The following is a 23,050-nucleotide window of genomic DNA, read 5'->3' as shown; positions in this document are numbered from 1 at the left end:
TGTCTGTCACTCCCACCTCAAATCTCTCCTCTCAGGCTTTCTCCCAAGATTCCAAACCCAGCCGAGAGCTGTCACGTTCCGAGACCCCTGATGTACAGCGGTTTACTGGGCTCGTCCTCTTTCTATGGACTTTAGTTTCCAGAGTTTAGCTGATCGAAGTATCGTTGCAGCAAATGGCGCCTAAAATACATCCTTACGTGTCTCTACTTTATTTCCATAAGTTGATTCCCAAAAGTAGGACTGTCGGGTCAAAGGGTCTATCACATGTGAGCAGACTATTTTTTTCATTGGACTGCAGCTCAGAGCCTCAGGAGTGGTGCATGAGCCGTTCCGACACATCCTTCCCAGCATGGGACGTGAGCCCTCCTTTCCTTTTATGATAATCTTATCATTTTAATTTCATAATAATTCTTTTTCACTGGGTGGTGAAAACAAAGTTTCTGCTTGTTTCACGGTGCACTTCCTAATTATTAGAGTTTGAATGCCCTTTAGTCTGTTCACTGGCATTGGGATTTTCACTTCACTGAATGTTCATCTTAGTTGCTTATTTTCAAGTTGGGTCATCTTTTTCATGGTTTGTAGAAGCTTTGCAGATTATACGTATATGTTAAGAATTATCTATTTCTTTGCCATGTGTGTTGTTAGAAAAACAAACTGTTTTCCCCAGACTGTCAATTTGCCTCTTGACTTTACAGTATTTTTTTCACTCCACAAGTTGTCAAATAAGTTATCTCTTCCTTTCCGTCTTTAGGATACCTTGCTGAAAATCCTCCCCCTCCAACCGAGATATACAATATACAAAAGTCTCCTCTTTTCCCTTGAAATACTTCTGTCCCTTGTCTACATTTAGGTTTTCCACCCATATTGTATGTAGACTGTTTTCTTCCAGCTGGAGAGCTAATCATGTCAGCATTCCTTCGAAACCAGTCCTTTTCACCCTGACTTGAAATCTGTCTTCTGTCATATGTACACACACACGGAGATCTATTTCTAGGCTGTCTCTTCTGCTCCAGGGATATGCGTCTCCTCCTGCGTCGGGACATGTGTGCTGCTTTTAGATCAGGGGTGGGGGGGATTTTTTATTTTTAAAGAACAATCCCTTTGGAACTGCTGCAGAGCCTGGACAGGAGAGAAACACCTGGCGGCCAGGAGGCAGGGCGAGAGCAGAGGTGAAGAGAATCTCCACCCCCCAACCACAAGGCCAGATTGGCGGAGGGGAGAAAAAAGGACCCAGCTGCTTGTAAAATAAAGTCGTCCCTTTTATTTCAAATCAACCCTTTCCCAAGTTGGTGCCGCAAGTGGAGATCAGGGGCCCTAAGCCCACTGGGGTGTGGTAGGGCGGGGGCACTCACATCCCTTCAGGGCTGAGAGGCTGTGGGTCTGGCTGTCTGCCCGCTCCCCGGCCAGCTCAGGGCCCTGGCCTACCCCCTCGGCTTACTTCCAGGGCTAAGGACACATAGAGGGGGCAGGGCAGGCGGGAAGGCAGTCCTGTTTAAGGTGTCCGTAGCCAGGGCATTGTTAGTGGTAGGAGCCCAGTGAGGCTGGGTTAGTGGGGTCTTCTCCGGCAGCTGGGGAAGGAACTGCAGAGAGAGACAAAGATCGGACCAGATGCAGGCAGAAGGGCCACCCCGGAGCCCACAGGGAGGGAAGGAGGGAGGGCAGAGGCTGGCTTTGGGAGCTGGGGTGTCACTCTAGATGCTCACCGGAGATGGGGAACAGGCTCCAGTCTGGCATGGAGGAAGGGCTCAGATAGATGACTGCCACTGCACGAAGCGCTTGGATTCCTGCCAGAGAGATGTGGGGCGAGAGAGGGCATGACTAGGGAATCTGGCTTTGTAGTGTGGGCCCTCAGACACAGGGGTCCAGGACCCAGCCCCTCCCCCCTCAGACCCAGGAGTCCAGGCCCCCAGCACCTCCTCCCTCAGACCCAGGAGTCCAGGCCCCCAGCCCCGCCTCCCTCAGACCCAGGAGTCCAGGCCCCCAGCCCCTCCTCCCTCAGACCCAGGGGTCCAGGCCCCCGGCCCCTCCCCCCTCAGACCCAGGTGTCCAGGTCCTCGGCCCCTCCTTCCTCAGACCCAGGAGTCCAGGCCCCCAGCCCCTCATCCCTCAGACCCAGGGGTCCAGATCCCCAGCCCCTCCTCCCTCAGACCCAGGGGTCCAATACCTGAGGGTTGAAAGGGTCGTCATCATCTGTGTCATCATAGTCGTCACTGGGGTGCAAGGGGGGGAGTGGCAGAGAAACAGGATGGGGGTCCATCAGGAAGCTGCCCCCTAACAGTGGCTCAATGGTTCTCCCCCATCCCCTCCGCCAAGACCCTGCCCCCCTCCCCTCCTGACCTGGGTGGGAAGAGGGCCCAGGCGCGGGGCAGGCTGCAGAGGGCGGTGGCCAGGGCCCCCGCAGACAGGAGGGAGAAGAGCAGCAGGTAGAGCAGGCCTTCTAGGGCGTCCTCACACAGGCCCCGCAGGGCTGCGCCATAATCCTGGGGCGGGGGGGGGGGGAGAGGGCGTCAGCGGGCAATGCACACGGCTCAGGCCGTGCACCTGGCTCTGCAACGTTGAATAAGTCCCTCAGTTTCCTCCCCTGTCGCCTGTGCTCAGCACAGGGCCTGGCACGCAGAAAGCGCTCAGCACACGGTAGGCGCTGTGGTCATTGTCATTATCACACCTGCGAGTAGGAACACAAGTTGCGGCTTCCTCTCCATCACCGAGAACCCTCCCTCCACGCCCCCCACGCCCAGACGCCACAGCAGCTCAGCCTTGGTTGAGTGCCGGGCGTCTCAACCTGGACACGTCTGACATTGGGGCAGATCACTGTGTGTGTGCTGAACGGGGTGGCAGCGGGTGGTGCCTCTGCACTGCAGGTCCCTGAGCAGCAGCCCTGGCCTCCAGCCACGAGATGCCAGTAGCACCCCCTCCCCCAGCCGTGACACCCAAACATGTCTCCACACATTGCCACCACCTCCTGGGGCAAAATCGCTGGCTTAGAACAACACTGAGAATAAGGCTTAGAAGAACAACTGGTATAGAAATGCCCCCTGCACATAACGCACACTCAGTAAACACTGGCTGACATTACTGGCATCCCCGGAAATCGGCAGAAGCACCATTTCCTGAATGGCCAGCCGTAAGTCATTCAGCAGGGGCTGGCCGAGGGCCTGCTCTGTGCCAGGCAGTGCTCCAAGTACCGGGGAAACTTCAGCAACCAGGCCCCAGAAGGTCGCTTCAGACCACAATGAGCTAATGAGAGAGGGGGTTTGGAAAGCAGTACTGGGGTCCCGACAGCAGGATAGCACCAGCAGGAAGGAACCCGGCCGATGGGAGGTGGGGGACTGCTGTCTGGGAGACCCGCAAGGCTGCTGGGGGAAGGGGTGCGGGCTAGGGAGAAGCCAGGACCTTAATCCGCCTGCAGGGGTAACTGCGGATTTTACGCGCAGGAAGAAGATCAGATTGTGCTTAAAAGGCTCACTGGGCTGTTGGCTGCTGTGCGGAGGACAGATGGGGGCAGGCAAGCAGGAAACAGGGAAGAGGCCCTGGGGCCGGGAGCAGCGGTGACAGCGTGAGCTGTGCTCAGAGCCCAGACGGGCTTCAGAAGGGCCAGCAGAACTTGCTGGAGGAATGAACAGGAAGCAGAAAGGATATTCCTAGGTTTCTGGGTCTAGGCAGAGGCTCCCCTGCGAGAAGAATTCGGGGAGGGCGACAGGGGTCACCTTGTGCAGGCCACGACAGTGCAGCAGTGCCACCAACTGGTGGAAGTTTCCTTCTGTCACATTCAGCGTCTCCTCCAAGGACAGCAGAGGCTTCTGCGGTGGCAGGGGGTTGTTATCTCAGGAACTCTTCAGGCTCCGCCCATCTCTTCAGGCCCCGCCCCTTTCGGTGGGCTCACAAAGCCAGGGCCCCACCCACAGCTTCCGCCCCGCCCCTTTCTGCGGACCCCCGCCCACAGCCACCGCACCGCCCCTTTTCTAAGGCTCCGCCCACACACCCAGGTTCCCTCCCCTCCTTCCCCTGGGAGTCGGGGTGCAGAAGGAGCACCCGGCCCCGCCGACCTGAGCAGAAGGGAACTGGGGGACAGCTTCTCGCTCCAGCCCCTGCAGCTGGGAGTGGATGTTGGCCAGAGCTCGCTGGGACACAGTCAGCCTCTGCGGGAAGCCAGAAGGAGGGAGGAGGACCCAGCGGTTGACACCCCCAGCCCACTTGGCGCCTTCATCCTCCCCCAGCATCCCTAAGTCTAGGCCCCAGCCGCACCCTCCTCCACCCGGTTCCCTTGCCCGCAGCCCTAACCTGTTGAAAGGGGTTGGAGACGGCCTGGTTGCAGACGAAATAATAGTTCAGGATGTCTGAAGCGGCAAGGGAAGAGGGGAAGAGGGGGGAGGCTGTGAGCCTGAGCCCCGGGGCCTCCCTGGGGAAAGGCGGGAGGGGGCAAGGCCACACTTTCCACCCCTCCCAGCTCAGGACCCTCCTGTGGTCCCAATGACCTCGCATTCTGAGACTGGCAGCCCTCCCAGCCCCTAATCCCTTCTGCTCCAGCCACAGCCAGAAACATGCTGACCTACACACTCCCGGGGAGCCCCTGCTTCTGCCACCCTCCCCTTGACTCAACTGTGCTCCCCCCATTTTCTCCAAGTGGCCAAATCCTCCCATCCCTCAGCTCCAGCCTGAGGACCCCTTTCTCCTGACTCCATCACCCTTATCCCTCCCTCTGTTCCAGCACACCAGGGGAGGTGCCGAGAGCTTCTGCAGAACTGGGCAGGGCCTGGCAGCCGGCTGCGCACCCTCCCCCCATCCCAGGAGGACCGTGCAGAGAGGCCCGAGGACGCAGGGCGTGCGCCTGGAGATGCGATCACCTGAGCCAAGGCCAGTCTCCTCCCGGGTCAGGTTCAGGATGTAGGTGTCCGGGCTGGAGCAGAAGTCGCTGAGGCCCTGAGAGGGGCAGCAGGAAAGGGGGCTCAGAACAGAAACCGCCCCCATTCCACACTCCCACAGAATTGAGGGCACTCTAGCCCCCCACTCAGACCCAGGAGTCCAGACCCCCGGCCCCTCCCCCCTCAGACCCAGGAGTCCAGACCCCCAGCCCCTCCTCCCTCAGACCCAGGAGTCCAGACCCCCGGCCCCTCCCCCCTCAGACCCAGGAGTCCAGACCCCCGGCCCCTCCCCCCTCAGACCCAGGAGTGCAGACCCCCGGCCCCTCCCCCCTCAGACCCAGGAGTCCAGACCCCCAGCCCCTCCTCCCTCAAACCCAGGGGTCCAGGCCCCCGGCCCCTCCTCCCTCAGACCCAGGAGTCCAGACCCCCAGCCCCTCCTCCCTCAGACCCAGGATCCAGGCCCCCGGCCCCTCCCCCCTCAGACCCAGGATCCAGGCCCTCTAGCCCCCCCCCCTCAGACCCAGGAGTCCAGACTCCCAGCCCCTCCCCCCTCAGACCCAAGTGTCCAGAAGTCCAGTCCCTCAGGACCTAGGAAACTGGCTGGAAACTTCAGAACCTGTGTTCCTGGCCCCCAAGTCTTTCCTCCCAGGACCTAAGGCATTTACTCCCATCCTGCCCCAGGATCCAGGAGTTAGGGGCCTTTGGCACCCTTAAGTCTTGGAGCCCAAGGGCCTGTCCCACTCCACTCACCACGGCCGTAGCTGCCTCCAGGCCCATGGAGCCCCAGCTCAGGACGAGAACCAGGAGACTCATCACCGTCATCCTACGGTAGGAGGAGGGATTGGACTTGGGGGTTCTGGGGTTCTTAATCTCCCACCTCACCTCTTCCCTTCCCCCACCCCTAATCCCATCACAGCCCCAGCCCTACCCTCCACCCACCTCTGGAGCCAAGAGGATAACAACTAGGGGCAGAGAAGCTGTTGGGGGAGAGGTGTGGACCCGAGGCTGCTGACGTCAAACTGAACATCTGGCCCTGCTGGGGGAGGATACGGGGTGAGGGGCTGGCCGGATCCAGCCCACGTCTGTTCCCGCCTTGCTCCGGACCGCCCACCCCTGGGCCCCATCTCCCTGCTCTGAATTCTGCAGGACCTTGCTCCCAGGTTCACCCATTGCTTGGTCAAGCCCAGACTCCTCCTCCCAGGAGTGGACACAGCTCCAGGGCTGAAACTGCCTTCCAGGTTTTCTCTGGGGATGGGGTTCGGGGGGGGGGGAATCAGCCTTGGAGGGTGGTCAGCAAGAAAGAAGGGCACCTGGAGGGAGCCAAACTGAAGGCCTGGCCCCAAGCCCCAGACCTGCCCTGCCCACTGTGCTTTACCATCTTCAAGCTTCAGGGCGGCCTGGATGGGATGGCAGGACCTCTCACCCCGGGGGGAGTGTGGGAATGGTGGCGGGCACAAGCGTGGCCCCCCTCAGGGCCAGGGAGGATACAAAGGCTCCTCCAAGTGGAATAGGCTGGCCTAGGTGGAATCCCAGCTCCAGCACTTTCTGGCTGTGCAGCCTTGGGCAAGTGGCCTAACCTCTCTGAGCACCAGTCTCCCTTTCTGTCATATGGGGAGAAGGAAAGGGCCTCCTCATAGGGTTAGTGCGAGTGTTCCAGAAGAGCATCGGGCATACAGAATGAACCTTTAAGTAAGAGGGTGGTCCTTAATTCCGCCACGCCACGTGACAGCTTTCTGCCTCAGGGCCCTCATCTTCCAGTAGGCATCTGACAGGCACCTCCTTCACAGGGTGCATCTGACAGGCACCTCCTTCACAGGGTTGTCACCTCCTTCACAGGGTTGTCATAGGGTTGTCATAGCAACTGAGAGGGTCAGTGATCACCCCAATCCTCAGCACAAGCATCACTATCATTGCTTTTCTAGGATTTTGGTGCACTTCTTACTGTGAGGACAGCCTGTTTCCCGCCCGCCCCCTTCCTGGGCAGCTCTGAGCCTGATTTCTATGTGCCACCCCAGCCCAGGAACTCCATGGAGGTTCGTGGGACAAGGGAATGAAACCTGGGAAGGACCGTGGCCCCTCTCGGAAGAGCGCTGTGGGATCTCAGTGCCAGGAAGACCCCCAGACTTACACAATCACGAGCCACTTGCTCTGCTTCGCCAGGCCCAGGAGGGTGAAGAGGCAGACCAGCAGCTCCAGGAGCAGCAGGAGAACGTAGGCCAGCCACCTGGGGAGGGGGTGACAGGGCTGAGGCTGCAGCAGCACATCCAGCCTTTCACGGGCCCAGGCTCCCAGACCGGGACTCGGCAGAGGGTGACAGCCGTTCTCCCGGCTCTGCCTGCACACGCGATCTCCCTGATGCCCAGTCTCCAGGCCACAGCCAGGCCCATCTGTGAAGTGGGTGCATTGGGAGGCCGGCCACTGGAGCCATTTAGAACACAGGTGCCAGGACTGTACCCTGACCGAACCACGCATGAGCCCTGAGTGGCACGCTCTCAGGGCCCCAGCCCCTCCACCCCAGCCCGGAGGGCAGAGGGACTCATTCCCAGGCATGTACTCAGCAACACAGGGCACGACCCAAGGGCTCAGTGTCTGCAGGCAGACGGCCTGGGTCGCAATGCCAGCCCCTCCACTTCCTTCCTGCCTGCCTGCAACTCGGTCTCAGTAACCTTGCCTCCTGGGTCTCGGCTTCCCCGCCAGTAACTCGGGGAGAACAGCAGCACCTACGTGCAAGGGTTGTCGTGAGGCTAAGGAGTAGAGACACACAAGCACCGAGAAGAGCGCCAATACGGACGCACTTAGATATCAGCTTGAACACGAATCGGGAAACTTTTAATGTCATTTAAGAATTCAGTATTAGCTACTGGTCAGTTCACTCTGGTTGCAGAGGAAGATGTACATGAGGCCGCAGCACAGCACCTGGCACTTAGGAGATGCTCAATAAATAGCATCGCTCTCAGCGATCCCCATGTCGCCAGAGCGGCAAGGGAACGGCCACCCCCCTCCGTGGCAGCCTCTGCTCAGACCCCTGTGGGGACTCACTGTGCCCTTCTTTCCCGGACTGCCGGCGGGTCAGGCTGTCCCCGGAAAGGAGAAGCTGGACCCAGTGGCTGCAGCTGACCTCCAGGCCTTTGCTCCCTATGTCCCCACCGCCAGCTCGTGTGTCCCAGCTTCACTTCACTTCCGTCAGGGGCAGGTAGCACTTCTGCCCTAGGCCACCAAGAACCCCCCAGCGAAGCTCTCCCGCTGGGGGCCCCGATTTCCTTCCAGGAAGCCGGCCATGTTTCTAGAAGGAGTCCCAAGTGTCAGGCACTCTCGTATTGGTGAATCCAGAGGCTATTTCCTGTTAATGATGGGTCTGCCTCACCCAGGTGTAGCCCACACAGCTACCCTCAGCCCCCACTGAAACAGGGCTGAGGCCCAGGGCCTGCACCCCTGAGCTTGGCCAGAACCCAGAACTTGAACTCACTGGCACCCAGGCCTGTCTGATGCCCTGCAGGGGGGTTCCCCATTGCGGACTGCTTCAGCCCAGGTCTGCCTGCCCTCCTGGAGCACAGAATCCAGGACCAAGTCTTCCCTGTCTCTGCTCCCATGTCTGGTTGGGACCCTCAGTTGTCGGATGACCAAAAGAAATAATTCCTTGCGGACGAAGCAATGAGGACACTCCGTCATGTTGGCTGCTGGGAAAGATGGCCGTCCCAGATGTCCTTCAAATGTCACCTTCTCAGTGTGGCCTTCCCGGATGACCCCCCCCAACTCCCCAAACTGCCATCCTCTGTCCCCAGACCATCCCGTTCCCGTCTCCCACCTACTCTTCTCCAGAGCTCTTAACACTCAGCACCTTACAGACAATATCTCATTCATGCATTTCTTATTGGTCCGCCCACCGTGAGACAGGCAGGATTCATTGTTCAGCGCTCTATCTTAAAAAAAACCATATTTTACAGACACCTATATAATGTGTGCCGGTCGCCCCTGTAAGCACTTGACAGATAATGACTCAACAGACCCTCCACAATCCAATGAGGGTATTGCTACCCATTATTCCCACGGGTACCAGCTGGGAACACCGAGGCACAGAGCTGCTTTGTACCTTATTTAAGATCACGTGGTTAGGGAGGGCCGTCTGGCTTTAGAGCTCACGGTCCTGGCCACTTGGGTACACCTCTCTCACCAGAAGGTGTAAATAAATATCTGTTGAATGGATACACGCATCAGCTGGACAACCGAGGGAGTGAGCTAGTTAGTCTGAGATTCAATGAGTGAAGTGCAAGAGTGACTTGATGAATGGCTGAGTCAAGGATGAATGAATGAAGGAGTGAATACATTGAGGGAGGGAGTAAACAGATGAATACTGAGTGGGCACGGCATCACTTGGTCCGTCTCTCTACGCCAGGGTTGCTGTCACTTACTGACACTTAGCACAGATAGTCCTTTGCCGTCGGGGGCTGTCCTGTGCACTGTAGGATATTCAGTAGCATCTCTGGTCTCTGCCCACCTGGTGCCAGTAGCATCCCCTCCCCCAGCTGTGACACCCACATATGTCCCCCAATGTCCCCTGGGGGCACAATCACCCAGGCAGGGGTTCCCTGCCACACGGAGCAGACAGAGCGGTCACCTACCTGTACTCCTCCACAAAGGACACATCTTCAGCTACTTGCACGGGGCTCAGGGGCACTCCCTGCCAGAAGGCCAGCCCCTGGAGCTGCTGGGCCACGGCTTCCGCCTGCCGCCGAGCCCCCCGGGTGGCCGCCACCAGCTCCGTGCGCTGCGTCAGCACCTCCTCCAGAGTGGTCAGCTCTGTCCTCACGGCCTCATCCAACCTCTCCACCATCTCCAACACCTGCGCACAGGGGTGGGCCTGGAGTCGGGGGAGGGCGTTCTCTGGGGTGGCCAGGGATTGGGCGACAGGGCCGGGGGGGCGAAGTAGGAGTGAGCAGGGGTGGGTATCTGAGATCTGGGCGCTGGGGCATCTGAGGATTGAGGAAGGGAAGGAAGGGGCTCTGCGGTCCAGCTCATGCAGTTCTGTGGCTTCTGTCAGGAGCTCGGAGAGGTCAGTGGCTTGAGCTCCAGGACTGAGGTTAAGTCTGGGATCCTAGGTCTGACCCTGGCATCTGCCTTCCTGAGTCTGGGGTCTCACGTCTGGGTTCCAGGGTTGCAACCGGACATGAAATCTAAGGTCTGAGGTCAGGCTGGGTCTCAGCTCCGGGCCTGGCATCCTGGGGCTGGGGATGAGAGTGAGGCTTCTCGTCTGAGTCCCGGGTCTGAGCGCTGAGGTCTTTAACCTTGCACCTGGGCCAAGGATCAGGTCTCTGTCCTGGATCTGACCTGAGGGCAGGGGCTGGGTTTTGGTGTTTGGTCTCTGAATGGTTTGGGCTGTGAGCTGAAGTCCAAGGCTGGGGCTGCGTGTGAGTTAGTCTGGAAGCCCAGATCTGGGCTAAGGTTCTGATGGTACCATGTGTGAGGCCCTAATCTGTAGTCAGGGCTGGGGGCTGGGCATACAGTCTGAGATCTGCATGTTGGAACCTGACATTCTGAGTCTGGGGTCTTGGCTCTGAGTTTAGATCCTGTTTTCCTAGGAGGGGGCCCTTTGCCCAGGTGTGGGGAACCAGTCTGGGTGTGGGTCTGGGGTCTGGCCAGTGCCTGGCCCCTCACCAGGTGGTCAATGGCAGTGAGTGTGTGGTTGGCATGCAGCAGTGCAGAGCTGAGCTGGGACACCCCATCACTGGTCTCGCTGTTGCCATAGAAACCGATGCCAATGCCAGTGCTAAGAGGAGGAGGGAAGGGAAATCACAACCGGTCCTGGGACCCTGGGGGCCGCCACGCCCCCCCCACCTCCTCACACACCCAATCCCATCTCCCACCCCATCCCATTGGTCCGGCCCATCGTGGGAAAGGAACGTCTCCAGCCTGGCCCCCACCAGTTGCCAAGGTAACGGGAAGGTCTCACTCCCCCGGCCCAGGGACGTCATTGTGATGCTAATGGTGGGTGGAGAGGTGGTGGGGAGTAGGCCCCCAGATTTAACTCGCACCTCCCCGGAGTGAAACCCTGCCATGCCCAGCCCCAGGACGGGAGGTCCTCCCCTCTAGTGACTGCCAGCCCGCACCCAGGCCCTCCACCCTTTCCCCAAGTATCCGGGGTCCTCAGCACCTGTCCCTTCAGGATGCAGCCGTCCCCTCCCCCGCCTCCTGGGGGACCCCAAGCCTGGAGCTCCCAGTCTCCCCCCACCCCCAGGAGCCAAGCTTCTGGACGGCTGGGAGGGAAGCGAGAGAATGTGGGCCCAACGGGCCAGAAGCCGGGCGCCCCCGCCCCTCGGTCGCCGGCACACAGAGCTCCATTGTGGGGCCTGAATACGGGCCCCCTCCCTCTCCGCCCGCACCACACTGAGTCCCTCCGCGGAGGGGGCCAGGCCTGGAGCGGGGCGGCGGACGCCCCGACGCCCTCACAGCTCCCAGCCCCGCGCTGCGCAGGCCCCCGCCCCCTGCCCTGGGATGTGACGGCGCTGGCTCCAGCGCCCGCACCCATTGTTCGCAGTGCTACAAAGCTGCTCTTGTTTCCCGGCCACGGGGGCTGGCCGTGCCTCTCCCGCACAGGGCCTCTGTCCACCTCCCCGCCCCCCTCCACGCGGGAGAGCGCGAAGAGGAAGCACCTTGGGACCCCCCCAGCCCCCTCCCCCACTTCCACCTCCACACGCCCACGCTCCCCGCGGTGGCATGGCCCAGGCTGGCGGGGGTGGGGTGGGACTAGCCGCTTTCCGGCCGCTGCCGCCCTCCCCGCCCCCAAGCCCCAGGTCGGGGGCAAGTCCTGAGCGCCCAGATCTGCCCTGAGGGGTGGGTGCTGCCCTGAGGGGAGGGGCTGCGCCCAGAGCTGGCTCCTGGTAACTGGCGCGTCCCCACGTGCCCTGCTCCTCCCACCCCTGAGGGTGTCCCAGAAGGTGGCCCCTGGGCTCCTAGGGGCTTTGGGGTCTGAATCTCCACGTGGCCCACCTGGCCTCGAAAGGTTGCCTCTCCCTGAGCCTCCCTCTTCAAAACTGGTTGTGACAACTCTGAATCCAGCAGGGTTACCGTGGGAAGGAGTTAGACCAGCTCAGGGCTGCTCCTGGATTGTAAATATCCCTTTACTGTCCCTGACCGGGATACATCAGCTTCACGAGGGCAGGGACCATGTCTGGCTTAGTCAGTATTTCCTGGCACATAGTAGGTACTCAGGAAACAGTTGCTGAATGAATGAGTGAGTGAATGAATGGCATCCCTAGTTCACATTTATGGCGTCCAGCTGTGAACCAGGCACTGTACATTTCATTTAATCGCACCACAAGCAGGAGGTGGGTGTGACGACAGTGCCCATTTTAGAGATGTGGAAACCGAGGCCTGGAGAAACTATACCACTCGCCTAGGTCACACAGCTGTTCCACGGCAGAGCCACCAAACCCAGGCAGTCTGACTGCCCAGCCTTTAACCCCTAGACCATCCTGCCAGGCTGGCTGCCCTTGGGAAGTCACTTTTCCTCTTGGACCTTGGTTTCTCCATCCATCAAATGGGAGCAATTCTCCCCTGCTGGGACACCACCAGGAAGACGGATTGATAGAGAGCTTGGGGAGCCCCATCCCCAGTGTCCACCCACCCTGGGGCCCCATTACCAGCCGACGAGAAGGGCAGCAATGCAGCTCCAAGTGACGCAGCCTCCCCCCGGCGGAGGGCTCTTGGCCCCGGGCGGCTCTGGGGGCCGGCAGCAGCAGAAGCGGATGAGGTAGACAGCAATGAAAATGAGGCTCAGGCCCAAGCCCAGGCCTGCCAAGGCCACGACCAGCAGCAGGGCCTGGGGAAGGGGGTGACATCAGGCATCAGAGGGGCTCCGGGCTCCCTCCCTGTGTGTCTGAAGGTTCTGGCTTTGGGACCTCAGTGCAGGTGGAAGGCACCCCGGCTAGCTGGGGGGCCGAGCCCAAGCCGTGGTTTTCAGGTTTGTGAAGAAAGACGTCACTCCCAGCCCCTCCCAGGCCGGCAGCCAGGGCTCTGGGACTCGGGGCTGGAGGGAGCTTCCAACTGGGAGGCCCAAGTCTTGGGTTCAACTTCTGCCCTGCCCTCCAAAGGCTGTGTGACCTCTGGCAGGGGCCCTCCCCTCTCTGAGCCTCGGTTTCCTCCACACCAAGACCAGGCAGTTGGAATGAAGCACCACCCAAGGACATGCCAAGACCTGGACCCCAGACTCCTGTGGGATCGGGGGTCTGGAGGGGGCACCTGTTCCTGGTGACGTGCGCCAGGTTGGGGGTGGTAGGCTTCCTACTCCCTCCGCCTCCCCCACGCTGGTCCTCCCCACTCACTGTTTGCTTCCTCTCCCCTGATGCTGAGCTCTGCACCCCCACCGCAGTGTGAGTCTGTCACCCAGGGACTCAGGGGGAGGGGGCGTGACAGCCTCCGTGACACTGTGTGCGTGCGTGTGTGCACGCGTGTGCACGCTCGTGCAACTCAGAGCTGGGCACTGGGAGGCTGGGAGAGTGAAGACAGAGCAGGGGCGAGAGGGGTATGGGGGGGGAAGAGAGAGAGAGAGAGGGAACGAGGTAGTGTGTGAATGTATGTGTGAATGTGTATATGTGAACATATGAGTGTGTGAATGTGTGTATACTTGATGCGTGTGTGTGAGCATTTGTATGAGTGCAAGAATATGTGTGTAAATGTGAAGGTGTGGGTGTGTGTATACATGTGTGAGTATATGGGTGTGTATACATGTATCTGTATGTGGGTGTATATGTGTGTATATGTGCGTGAGTGTGAATGCATGTGTGAGAGTGTGTGTCTGTGTGTGTGTCCCCCCAGCACGGTGGCACCCAGTCCCTGATTATTTTCCCAGCTGTCTCCTCCTGGGGTGTGTGTCCCAGCACTGTCACCCTGACTGTTGTTGGGGGGTGGGGTGGGGGCAGAGTGAGCCTCCCTGAGTGCCTCTGGCGGTGGCTGGGGTGGGGACCCCGCGTGTGGCATCTGTGTGGGGAGGTCTCCTTGGCCGTGAGCAGGTGGCCGTGGACTGGCCCTGGAGGCTGGGATTGTGTAACCAGCAGGCTGTGGTAGAGGGGCTGGCAGTCCCCGTTTGGTGGGGACAGAGCGGCGTGGAGTCGGCGGGAGGAGCTGCTTACGGCCGGCTCAGCGCAGCCATGACCCAAATAGCTCAGAATACAGCACACGTCCCCCTCTCTGCTTTCCTGGGACCCCCCTCCTTCTAAGCTTGCCAATCCCCAGCCCCCTGTCCTGGGAGCCCCCCAGGACAGATCTGAGGGGCTCAGACTTTACAGGCAGGGCCCAGGACCCATCCCAGGGCTCCACCATCCTGCCCACCCCCTACCCCATCCCCAGCTCCGCCAAGCCTTGCTCATTAATCTCAAAGTCAAGGACTTGAATTAAACTGGGTCAGGGGACAGTTCTTTCGCCCCTATTGGAGCTGACCCAGGCTGGGCCCCCTTCCCCAGGGACCCCGGTTTCCTTAAAGTTCCCACCCAGCCCCACCCTCTGGCCCCGTTTCTGTCATCCTCCAGTCCCCAAACCGAACCTCATCCTCACCCCCCCTCCAGCGACCTGACTGCCCCTTCCATCCTGGGACAGGCTGGAAGTCTCTCCCAGCGCATCCACCTGTTTTTCCCAGCTCCAGCCCTAAAACCCCTCACCCCCTTCCCCATTTCAGGTCTCAGTCCCCTCCCAGAATCAGGGCACCTCCAGCTTTCTTCCTCTCCACCATGTCAGCTCCTCTGTATCTCCTGGGTCCCACCTGAACTGGGACGCATTTAACTGCATTGCCCTGATCCCATGAGGGAAGGGGTCGTCTTTTAGGACATGATGGACCTACCCCCCTGATGACCCTAGCTTCCCGCGCAGCTCTCAGAGACCCGGGAATCCAAGGGCCCCCAGTCCCCTCCCTCCTCTGAGATCCAGGGGTCCAGGCCCCAGCCCTCCCGCATTTAAGGAGGTTCCCAGGGGAACCTCCAGGTACGGGCAAGCCAGGCTCTCGCTGCCTCAGGTACCCCAAAGTCCCGGCCCGGCTCCCACCCCCAGAGAACACAGGAATCTGTCACCCAGCTCCCAACCCCCGCCCCCAGGACCCCGTGCCCGCGCCCACCTGCTGGTATTCTTGTTCTTGGGGCGCGAAACCGCTGGGCACCGGGCGGAGCTGGAAGTCGGCGCGGGGCAGCTGGTGGAGCAGATGCACCCAAGCCGAAGGTCGGTAGCCCGGGGGCGTCCCCATGGCCCCCGGGGGAGGGCTCAGCGGGGCGGACGCCGGGGCTGCGGGAGCCTCGGCAGCGGAGCGGGGCGCGGGCTGAGCGGGGTCTGGCGGGGCTCAGGGGAGCGAGCGGGGGGGAGGGAGGGGGTGGGGGGCGGAGATTGGGGGAGGAGGGGGGAGGCGCGGGCAGGGCAGGGACGGTGCTGCCCCTGGCGGCTGAGGGGGGGACTGCGGTACCGCGAGTCGGGCTCCCCGCGCCCCCTCGGTGGCGGCGGCTCCCACCTGCGGCCCCCCGCGCAGGTACCGCGCTGCTCGCACAGGCGGCCCAACGGAGCTCGGCTGAACAGCGACATCCAGTAGAAGGCCGCTCATACTGTTATATCACCCTACAGCATAACGAGCCCTTTATCTTTAGGAAGAAACTTCGGGTCTGTGCAGAGGTCGCTAGTGTTTGCGCAGCATTTTACAAATAATGATCAGTTACAAATCATGGTCAGTTGCATCAATAAAAACCCCTCACTTATGTAAGCGTACTCTCACCTGTAAAGGACGCCTCCATGTGGGTTAAAAGGCTTCTCCCACTTAAAAAAAAAATCTGTATAAGGACACAGCTTCTAGACCCAAACGTCCCTTTGTGTATACAGCACTCCAGAAAGTACACCCGCATGTCTGCAGTAAGGACCCCTGGCACGCGCAGAAGGGTTCTTCCCACTCCAAGAACTTGCTCATCTATTTGGGGGACCCCCTCCCATCTTTATAAGGATGCCTCCCATGTGTTAAAGAACCTCTCTAAACTGATTAAGAAAGACTTCAATGTATACAAGGATCAACCTGCCCCTGCCATGGACTTTACAGTTTACAAAGTGTTTTTCCAGCCGCTACCTCTGCTGAGTCTCACAGGAACCCACTGAAAACGCACTGATAGTGGAGGAAGTAGAGGGGACCTGGCTGCTTCAACGTTACCACCCAGCCAGTCACTGCTGAAGTCAAAACTAAGGTCCCCAGGAATCTGCCCCAGGGGTTCCCCCACCCCTGTGGAGCTGGGCTAGACTTCCGCCACCTGGCATCCCCACACACATGGCCTCCCTTGTGGGGGGATGTGATGGGCAGGGGGGAGAAAGGGGAGATAGCGCTCCACCCATCTCATCCCAATATTTTGCTCCCGATTGGTGAGAAAGGGCTGGGGGGTAGTTGCCCATCTCATTACTAGGGAGAATATAACGGTGGTGGTGATGGTCCTAGGGATAATGATGGTAATGACAATGATGAAGATTATGGGGCTGTGGATGGTGACAATGATATGATGAAGGTGATGACGAGGATGGTGATGAACGGGAGACTGAGATGCTGTCTGATAGAGGCTTGTTCTCCTTGATCTCCTGCTATTGTTTCCTGGGTCTGCTTCTCCTGGGGAAGATGAATGGTTATTCCAGGGTGGTCCCTGAGCATTTCCAGGGTTCTTCACTGAATACCGTTCCAATACCATCCCAAACTCTACAGGTGTGAATTCAGGGCTTGGGTGCGTTAGGACCCCCACCCCCAGCGTGGGGGAGGGCTCAGAGCACAGGTTGTTGCTATTGATATTTTGTTTCAGCCAATTCTTGCCATGTGGGGAGAGGGACACAGCATCGCCAGATGTTTCAAATTTCCAAGAGACGGCAGAAATATGGATATTTTTAAAAGCAAAATCCCTCAGCTTTTAAATGTTAAAGCTAATTCAAATACAGAAAAAATACTGTGTGGGCCAAATAAAACCTGCCCGTGGGTTGATGCTGGCTGTTTTGTAAGCTCTGGTCTAGCCAGACGCCGAGCAGCACTGCCGAGGAAGGGGCAAGCGGAGGGAAATGGGCCCACAAAGAGGCTGAGAAGGAGCAGCCCAGAGAGGCAGGAAGGAAGCAATGCTGCCTCTTCCAGGAAGGCCTCCTGACCAGCCCCTCTTGCCAAAAGACAAGGGCAGGTCCTGGCTAAAGAACTCACACGTGCTCCCCATGACGTAAATTCTGGGAGACTCATCAGTTTCACGAGGTGACTGTGAGTATATATGGTATGAGTCCATTTAGGTGATGTTCAGGAACAGACAAAACTAATCTATGGTGGCAACAGTAATCAAGACAGTAGTTGCCTCCGGGAGGGTGGGGACAGGGCTGACTGGGAAGGGGGCCGAGGGGACTTTCTGGAGTGATGGCATTGTTCTGTATCTTGATAAGGTTTTGGGCGGCACTTGTGGTACAAGAGGTCTGCATTTGTGGTACACTTAAGATTTGTGCAAATTTTGCCTCGGGGGAAAAGAGAACTCTATTTAATGATATGCATGCTTAAGTATGGGGGGGAATTTAGTGGTGTCTGCAGTTTCCTTTGAAATGGATCAAAAAAGAAATAAGGTGGATTGACAGGGGGATAGATATGTAATAAAGCAAAATATTAATGGCAGCATCTAGGTGGTGGGTGTCTAGGTATTCACTGTAATATTCTTCATTTTTTCCACCTTTATTGAGATATAATTGATATATAACACTGTGTAGGTTTAAGGTGTACACTAATGATTATATATGTATATGTGTGTGTATATATATATATATATATATATAGCTATATCTATATATCTATATCTATACACACACAACATACATATATACCTTTTCATGTACCTGTTTGCCATCTGAATATCTTCTTTGGAAACTTGTCTATTCAGGTCCTTTGACCATTTTATAATTAGATTATTTGTTTTTTTCACTGTAACATTCTTTCAACTTTTTTGTCTGTTTGAAATTTTTCATACTAAAATGTTGATAAAAAAAGTGGGTGGGAATGTAAATTGATACAGCCACTATGGAGAACAGTATGGAAGTTCCTTAAAAAACTAAAAATAGAACTACCATATGACCCAGCAATTCCACTACTGGGCATATACCCTGAGAAAACCATAATTCAAAAAGAGTCATGTACCACAATGTTCATTGCAGCTCTATTTACAATAGCCAGGACATGGAAGCAACCTAAGTGTCCATCAACAGATGAATGGATAAAGAAGATGTGGCACATATATACAATGGAATATTACTCAGCCATAAAAAGAAACGAAATTGAGTTATTTGTAGTGAGGTGGATGGACCTAGAGTCTGTCACACAGAGTGAAGTAAGTCAGAAAGAGAAAAACAAATACCGTATGCTAACACATATATATGGAATCTAAAAAAAAAAATGGTTCTGATGAACCTAGGGGCAGGACAGAAATAAAGACGCAGATGTAGAGAATGGACTTGAGGACACAGGGAGTGGGAAGGGTAAGCTGGGACAAAGTGAGAGAGTGGCATGGACATAGCTACACTACCAAATGTAAAATCGATAGCTAGTGGGAAGCAGCCGCATAGCACAGGGAGATCAGCTCGGTGCTTTGTGACCACCTAGAGGGGGGGATAGGGAGGGTAGGAGGGAGACGCAAGAGGGAAGGGATATGGGGATATATGTATACGTATAGCTGATTCACTTTGTTATACAGCAGAAACTAACACACCATTGTAAAGCAATTATACTCCAATAAAGATGTTAAAAAAAGAGAAATGACCATGAGTCCAGAATGATATGAATAATTGAGTGAATAATGTGAGAGATGGGAGAGAAGAGACACATTTCCCATGCGGAAGAATTCCAGATAATTTCTGTAGCTACTCCACCCTCAAGCGGGGAGCATAACTCCCTACCCCTTAAGCGTGGGCTGAGCACGACGACATCCTTCTCATGGGAACAGCACAAAAACGAGGGAAAAAGTAACTTTGTAGTCAAGAAACCCGACAAGCCCGGCCTCAGCCAGGAGTTCAAGGTCAGCATCAGAGTCTTGTTGCTAGTCTGTACCCTTGATGTGATGTGAGGAAAATGGAAATTTACTTCTGTGGTTTTCTTCCCCTAAACCCAGGACCTCAGTCTAATCATGAGAAAAATATCCATCGAACCCCAAGGTAGGCACATCCTACAAAATACCTGAGCCGTCCTCTCGAACACGGTCAGGTTCAACCAAAACAAGGAAAGGCTGAGGGACCGTCGGAGCCAAGGCGAGCCTCAGGAGCTCACGTGTCATGTGGCCTCCTCGATGGGGTCCTGGAACAGAAGAAGGACACAGGTAAAAACCAAGGAGCTCCGAATAAAATATGGGCTGTAGGGTGGTGGCGCAGTGGTTGAGAGTCCGCCTGCCGATGCAGGGGACGTGTGTTCGTGCCCCGGTCCGGGAGGATCCCACATGCCGCGGAGCGGCTGGGCCCGTGAGCCATGGCCGCTGAGCCTGCGCGTCCGGAGCCTGTGCTCCGCAACGGGAGAGGCCACAGCAGTGAGAGGCCCGCGTACCGCAAAGAAACAAACAAACAAAAGAGACAAAACAAAACAAAATATATGGGCTGTAGGTAACTACAGGGCATCAATCTAGGTTCATTAGCTGTGAGGAAGGCACCAGAGCAATCTAAGATGTTAGCGGCAGGGGAAATGGGGCCAAGGGTGTAGAGGAACTCTCTGTACCATCCTTGCAACTCTTCTGTAAATGTGAAACTATTCTAAATTAAAAATTTTATTTAAAAAAAAGCAATCCATTTTTTAAAAATGATAAAGAGTAAAAAAAAAAAAAAAAAAAAACAAGTCTAGGCTCACGGGTACGAACAGGAGACAGCTTCATTCGTTCTCACCCTGCCTGCACACTCCATCTGTCTGAGCCCCCTTTCCCTCCTCCGTGGCTATATCAGGAGCAGATCTTCTCGATTTTCTTGCCATCTGGGGGTTTTCCAACTGTCCCAATTTCAGGGGGTCAACAGTGCAGCCTAACTTAATATCAAAACATCCATCTGTTTCCAGGCGGAGGCTTGACCTAAGACCCCACAGACCAAGGGAGGAGGTGACCCATGGTTGGTTTGCCCGCTCACCTTCTCTTTTCCTGCCTCTGAGATACACACGCCTTTCTTTCTTCTCCTTCCCAAGCTGTGCCCGTCTGATAGCTCTTTGTCTCATGGGAATCCTTGGGAAGCCCCCCCCCCCTGCCCCGCTTCCTCCTTCCCTCAGGTCCACCCAGAATTCCTGCTTCCCTTCTTCAGCAGCAAATTACTGCTTAGCCCAAGACCACCAGGAACATACCTGCAGTTGAACAAGCTGGGTTTAGTACTCATCACAGTGGGAGAGAACACACATCCTGGGGTGAGACGTAACACAGACCAAGCAACAGGGTGCTACGGGCTGTACTGGGTCCCCCTAAATTCATCTGTTGAAATTCCCACCCCCAGTGTCTCAGATGTGACTATGTTTGGAGATGGGGCCTTTGACAAGGTTATTAAGTTAACATGAGGTTATTAGGGGGAGTCCGGATCAAATATGACTGCAGCCCTCATAAGAAGAGGAGATCAGACGTGACAGACATGACAGAAGGACAACCACGTGAGGACACGGCAAGAAAGCAACCAGGCCAAGAAGAGACGTTTCAGAAGAAACCAAACCTGCCGACACCTTGATCTCGGACTTCCAGCCTCCATGACTGCGAGAAAATAAATTTCTGTTGTTGACACCCCCCAGTCTGTGGCGCTTTGTCATGGCAGCATGAGAAAGCGATACAGAGGGTGTTAGAAAGATGCTATCATTGGCTTTAGATTCATTGGGTCATTTTGAGCAGGGTCAAAGGAAGAGAGCTTGCCCTGGATTTGGGTGTTGTCAGGGAGCAGAGGCAACTCTGTGGTTGGGTGTCTCAAGAAATCTTATCTACAAACAGCTCATACAACTCAATATTAAAAAAAAAAGCAATCCAAAAATGGGCAAAACAACTAAATAGACATTCCTCCAAAGAAGACATACGGGTGGTCAACAGGTGCATGAAAAGATGCTCAACATCGCTAATTATTAGAGAAAGCAAATCAAAACCACAAGGAGGTTTCACCTCACACCGGTCAGAATGGCCATCATCAAAAAGTCTACAGATAACAAATGCTGGAGAGGGTGTGGAGAAAAGGGAACCCTCCTACACTGTGAGTGGGAATGTAAATTGGTGCAGCCACTATGGAAATCAGTATGGAGGTTCCTCAAAAAACTAAAAACAGAGTTGCCGTATGAGCCGGCAATCCCATTCCTGGGCATAGATCCAGAAAAGATGAAAACTTTCAGTTGAAAAGATACCTGCACCTCAGTGTTCATAGCAGCACTATTTACAATAGCCAGGACATGGAAACAACCCAAGTGCCCATCAACAGAGGATTGGTTTAAAAAGATGTGGTATATACATATAACAGAATATTACTCAGCCATAAAAAATAATGAAATAATGCCATTTGCAGCAACGTGGATGGACCTAGAGAATATCATACTAAGTGAAGTAAGTCAGAGAAAGAGAAATATTACATGATATCACTTATATGTGGAATCTAAAAAATAATACAAGTGAATCTATATACAAAACAGAGACAGACTCACAGACATAGAAAACAAATTTATGGTGACCAAAGTAGAAAGAGAGGGGCAGGGAGGGATAAGTTAGGACTATGGGATTAACAGATACAAACTACTATACATAAAATAGATAAGCAACAAGGAGTTACTGTATAGCGCAGGGAACTATAGTCATTATCTTATAATAACCTATAATGGAATATAATCTCAATAAATATATATAACTGAATCGCTTTGCTGTACACCTGAAAGTAACACAATATTGTAAATCAACTATACTTCAATTTTTAAAAATTGACATTAAGAAAAAAAAATCTTTTCTACAGAAAGCGAAGATAAAGGGGTACCAGACAAAGAAACAAGTCGTCATCTATGGAGAGAGTGGGTGTTTTGCGGTTGCCCAGTGATATTGACTGAAGCGGATGTTACGTAAGATTGTTTGCATCCTGCGGCGGACCGTCCTGACGTGGCGGTGAGCATCACATCCATTCCGTGTATCCTTTCCCACCAGGTACTGGCATTTATCTCCCTGGTGGGCATGATTGCTTCTGGCCGTTGCAGTATCCACAGAGATGACGGGCATCACTTATTTCCAGGTGTGGCCTGCCTCTCCCGCTGCCCCCCTCCCCCCGCAGCACGGTCCTGCGTGGGATGCAGGGTCCGCCCGTCCAGGAACGCCTGCAGCAGATCTTGACATGAGGGGAAAATAACTTGGATCACGCCAGACTCTGCAGTGGGCGTTTACCTATCACGGTACCACCTGAAGTCACCCCCCGTCTGTGCTGTACTCGCTCAGCCCTTGTCCTACCGTGACCCTCCTGGCCCCTTCTCTTCTTCAGGATACACGTGCCCCATCCCCCGGGGCCTTCTCCCCCTCCGGCAGTCCTCTGGGGTGTTCTCAGTGGCAGGCAAACCTGCTTCTGCTGTGCGTGCTGGGTGTGCCAGCAGGGGAGGTTCCCGCCAGCTGCCCAGCTTCACCTCCCCACACCCCAGCCCCGTAGCCCCAAATTCAGGGGATCCTGTCCTGTTCCACCATGCTCCAGCTCTGTCCCATGGAGGTTCTGAGATGTCTTAAAATAATAGACTTCATTATTATTCAGGCACGGTGAGGCCAGAGGATCGGAAGGCTACTGTCTCAACAAGATGGTTTGCCACGCTCACAGGTTCCAAGGGCAGGGGGCACCGTCTCTTCCTGGCTTGCAGTTGACTGCCCTTCTAGCTGTGTCCTCACGAGGGAGACAGAGTCAGAGACAGAGACACAGGGTGGGGGGCACTCTGGCGTGCTTTCCTCTTCCTACCAGGTCACTAATCCCCACGTGAGGGCTCCACCCTCATGACTTAATCACCTCCCAAAGGCCCCACCTCCTAATACAATGGTACATTGGGAGTCAGGGCTTCAACATGTGATTTGGGGGTTGAGGGGTGGGAGCACATTCAGTCCACAGCACCCTACAAGAAAGGAACGCCCGCTCTCTTCTGCAAAGTACGTTTGCAAGAACCCCGCCCTCTTATGAGTCCCTTACCTCAAGACGGGTGATGGGGTAATTGTGCCACTCTAGACCTCTGCATGTCTGAAGCT

The 23,050-nt window shown here is 55.9% G+C and overlaps 1 protein-coding gene and 2 long non-coding RNA genes across 8 annotated transcripts in view; 1 reads left to right on the top strand and 2 right to left on the bottom strand.

The window, feature by feature from the left end:
* Positions 1-1,238: 1,238 nt before the first annotated feature.
* Positions 1,239-15,198, bottom strand: TTYH1 (tweety family member 1). 4 transcript variants are annotated; one of them, XM_067719137.1, is made up of 14 exons: positions 14,962-15,197; positions 12,500-12,678; positions 10,515-10,626; positions 9,482-9,720; positions 6,991-7,086; positions 5,613-5,685; positions 4,845-4,920; positions 4,282-4,337; positions 4,047-4,139; positions 3,708-3,800; positions 2,338-2,480; positions 2,165-2,210; positions 1,704-1,784; positions 1,239-1,580 (listed from the first exon to the last, which is right to left on the bottom strand). In XM_067719137.1, exons 1-13 carry the CDS (start codon positions 15,085-15,087, stop codon positions 1,746-1,748), a joined length of 1,371 nt encoding a protein of 456 aa, XP_067575238.1. In that variant the 5' UTR covers positions 15,088-15,197; the 3' UTR covers positions 1,239-1,580; positions 1,704-1,745. The 4 variants fall into 4 exon arrangements, with proteins under 4 accessions (XP_067575238.1, XP_067575239.1, XP_067575236.1 ...); XM_067719138.1 differs by having other exon boundaries at positions 9,482-9,702; positions 14,962-15,196; XM_067719135.1 differs by lacking the exon at positions 2,165-2,210 and having other exon boundaries at positions 14,962-15,198.
* Positions 15,199-15,470: 272 nt separating this feature from the next.
* LOC137214926 (uncharacterized) overlaps positions 15,471-23,050 on the bottom strand; it is a 29,579-nt gene continuing 21,999 nt past the window's right edge. For both annotated transcript variants that reach the window (XR_010939084.1, XR_010939085.1), the window contains 2 exons: positions 19,042-19,158; positions 15,471-15,644 (listed from right to left, as the gene is read on the bottom strand). This is a non-coding gene — a long non-coding RNA (uncharacterized lncRNA). The remainder of the gene's footprint in view (positions 15,645-19,041; positions 19,159-23,050) is intronic.
* Positions 16,805-22,474, top strand: LOC137214925 (uncharacterized). 2 transcript variants are annotated; one of them, XR_010939083.1, is made up of 3 exons: positions 16,805-17,094; positions 21,798-21,982; positions 22,068-22,474. It is a non-coding gene; the product is annotated as an uncharacterized lncRNA (long non-coding RNA). The 2 variants fall into 2 exon arrangements; XR_010939082.1 differs by having other exon boundaries at positions 16,810-17,088.

Source organism: Pseudorca crassidens, chromosome 20 (assembly GCF_039906515.1).
Source record: "Pseudorca crassidens isolate mPseCra1 chromosome 20, mPseCra1.hap1, whole genome shotgun sequence".
In the NCBI taxonomy this organism is placed as follows: Eukaryota; Metazoa; Chordata; class Mammalia; order Artiodactyla; family Delphinidae; genus Pseudorca; species Pseudorca crassidens.
The sequence above is the reverse complement of the archived record's forward strand: the minus strand, read 5'-3'. Positions and strand labels throughout refer to the sequence as shown.

Coding starts and splice junctions, on each gene's coding strand:
- TTYH1 (XM_067719135.1), bottom strand. CDS start 15,087: ATGGGGACGCCCCCGGGCTACCGACCTTCGGCTTGGGTGCATCTGCTC. Junction 4,921..5,612: donor TGGAGGCAGCTACGGCCGTG/GTGAGTGGAGTG, acceptor TGCCCCTCTCAG/GGCCTCAGCGACTTCTGCTC. Junction 4,140..4,281: donor TCTCCAACCCCTTTCAACAG/GTTAGGGCTGCG, acceptor GGCTTCCCGCAG/AGGCTGACTGTGTCCCAGCG.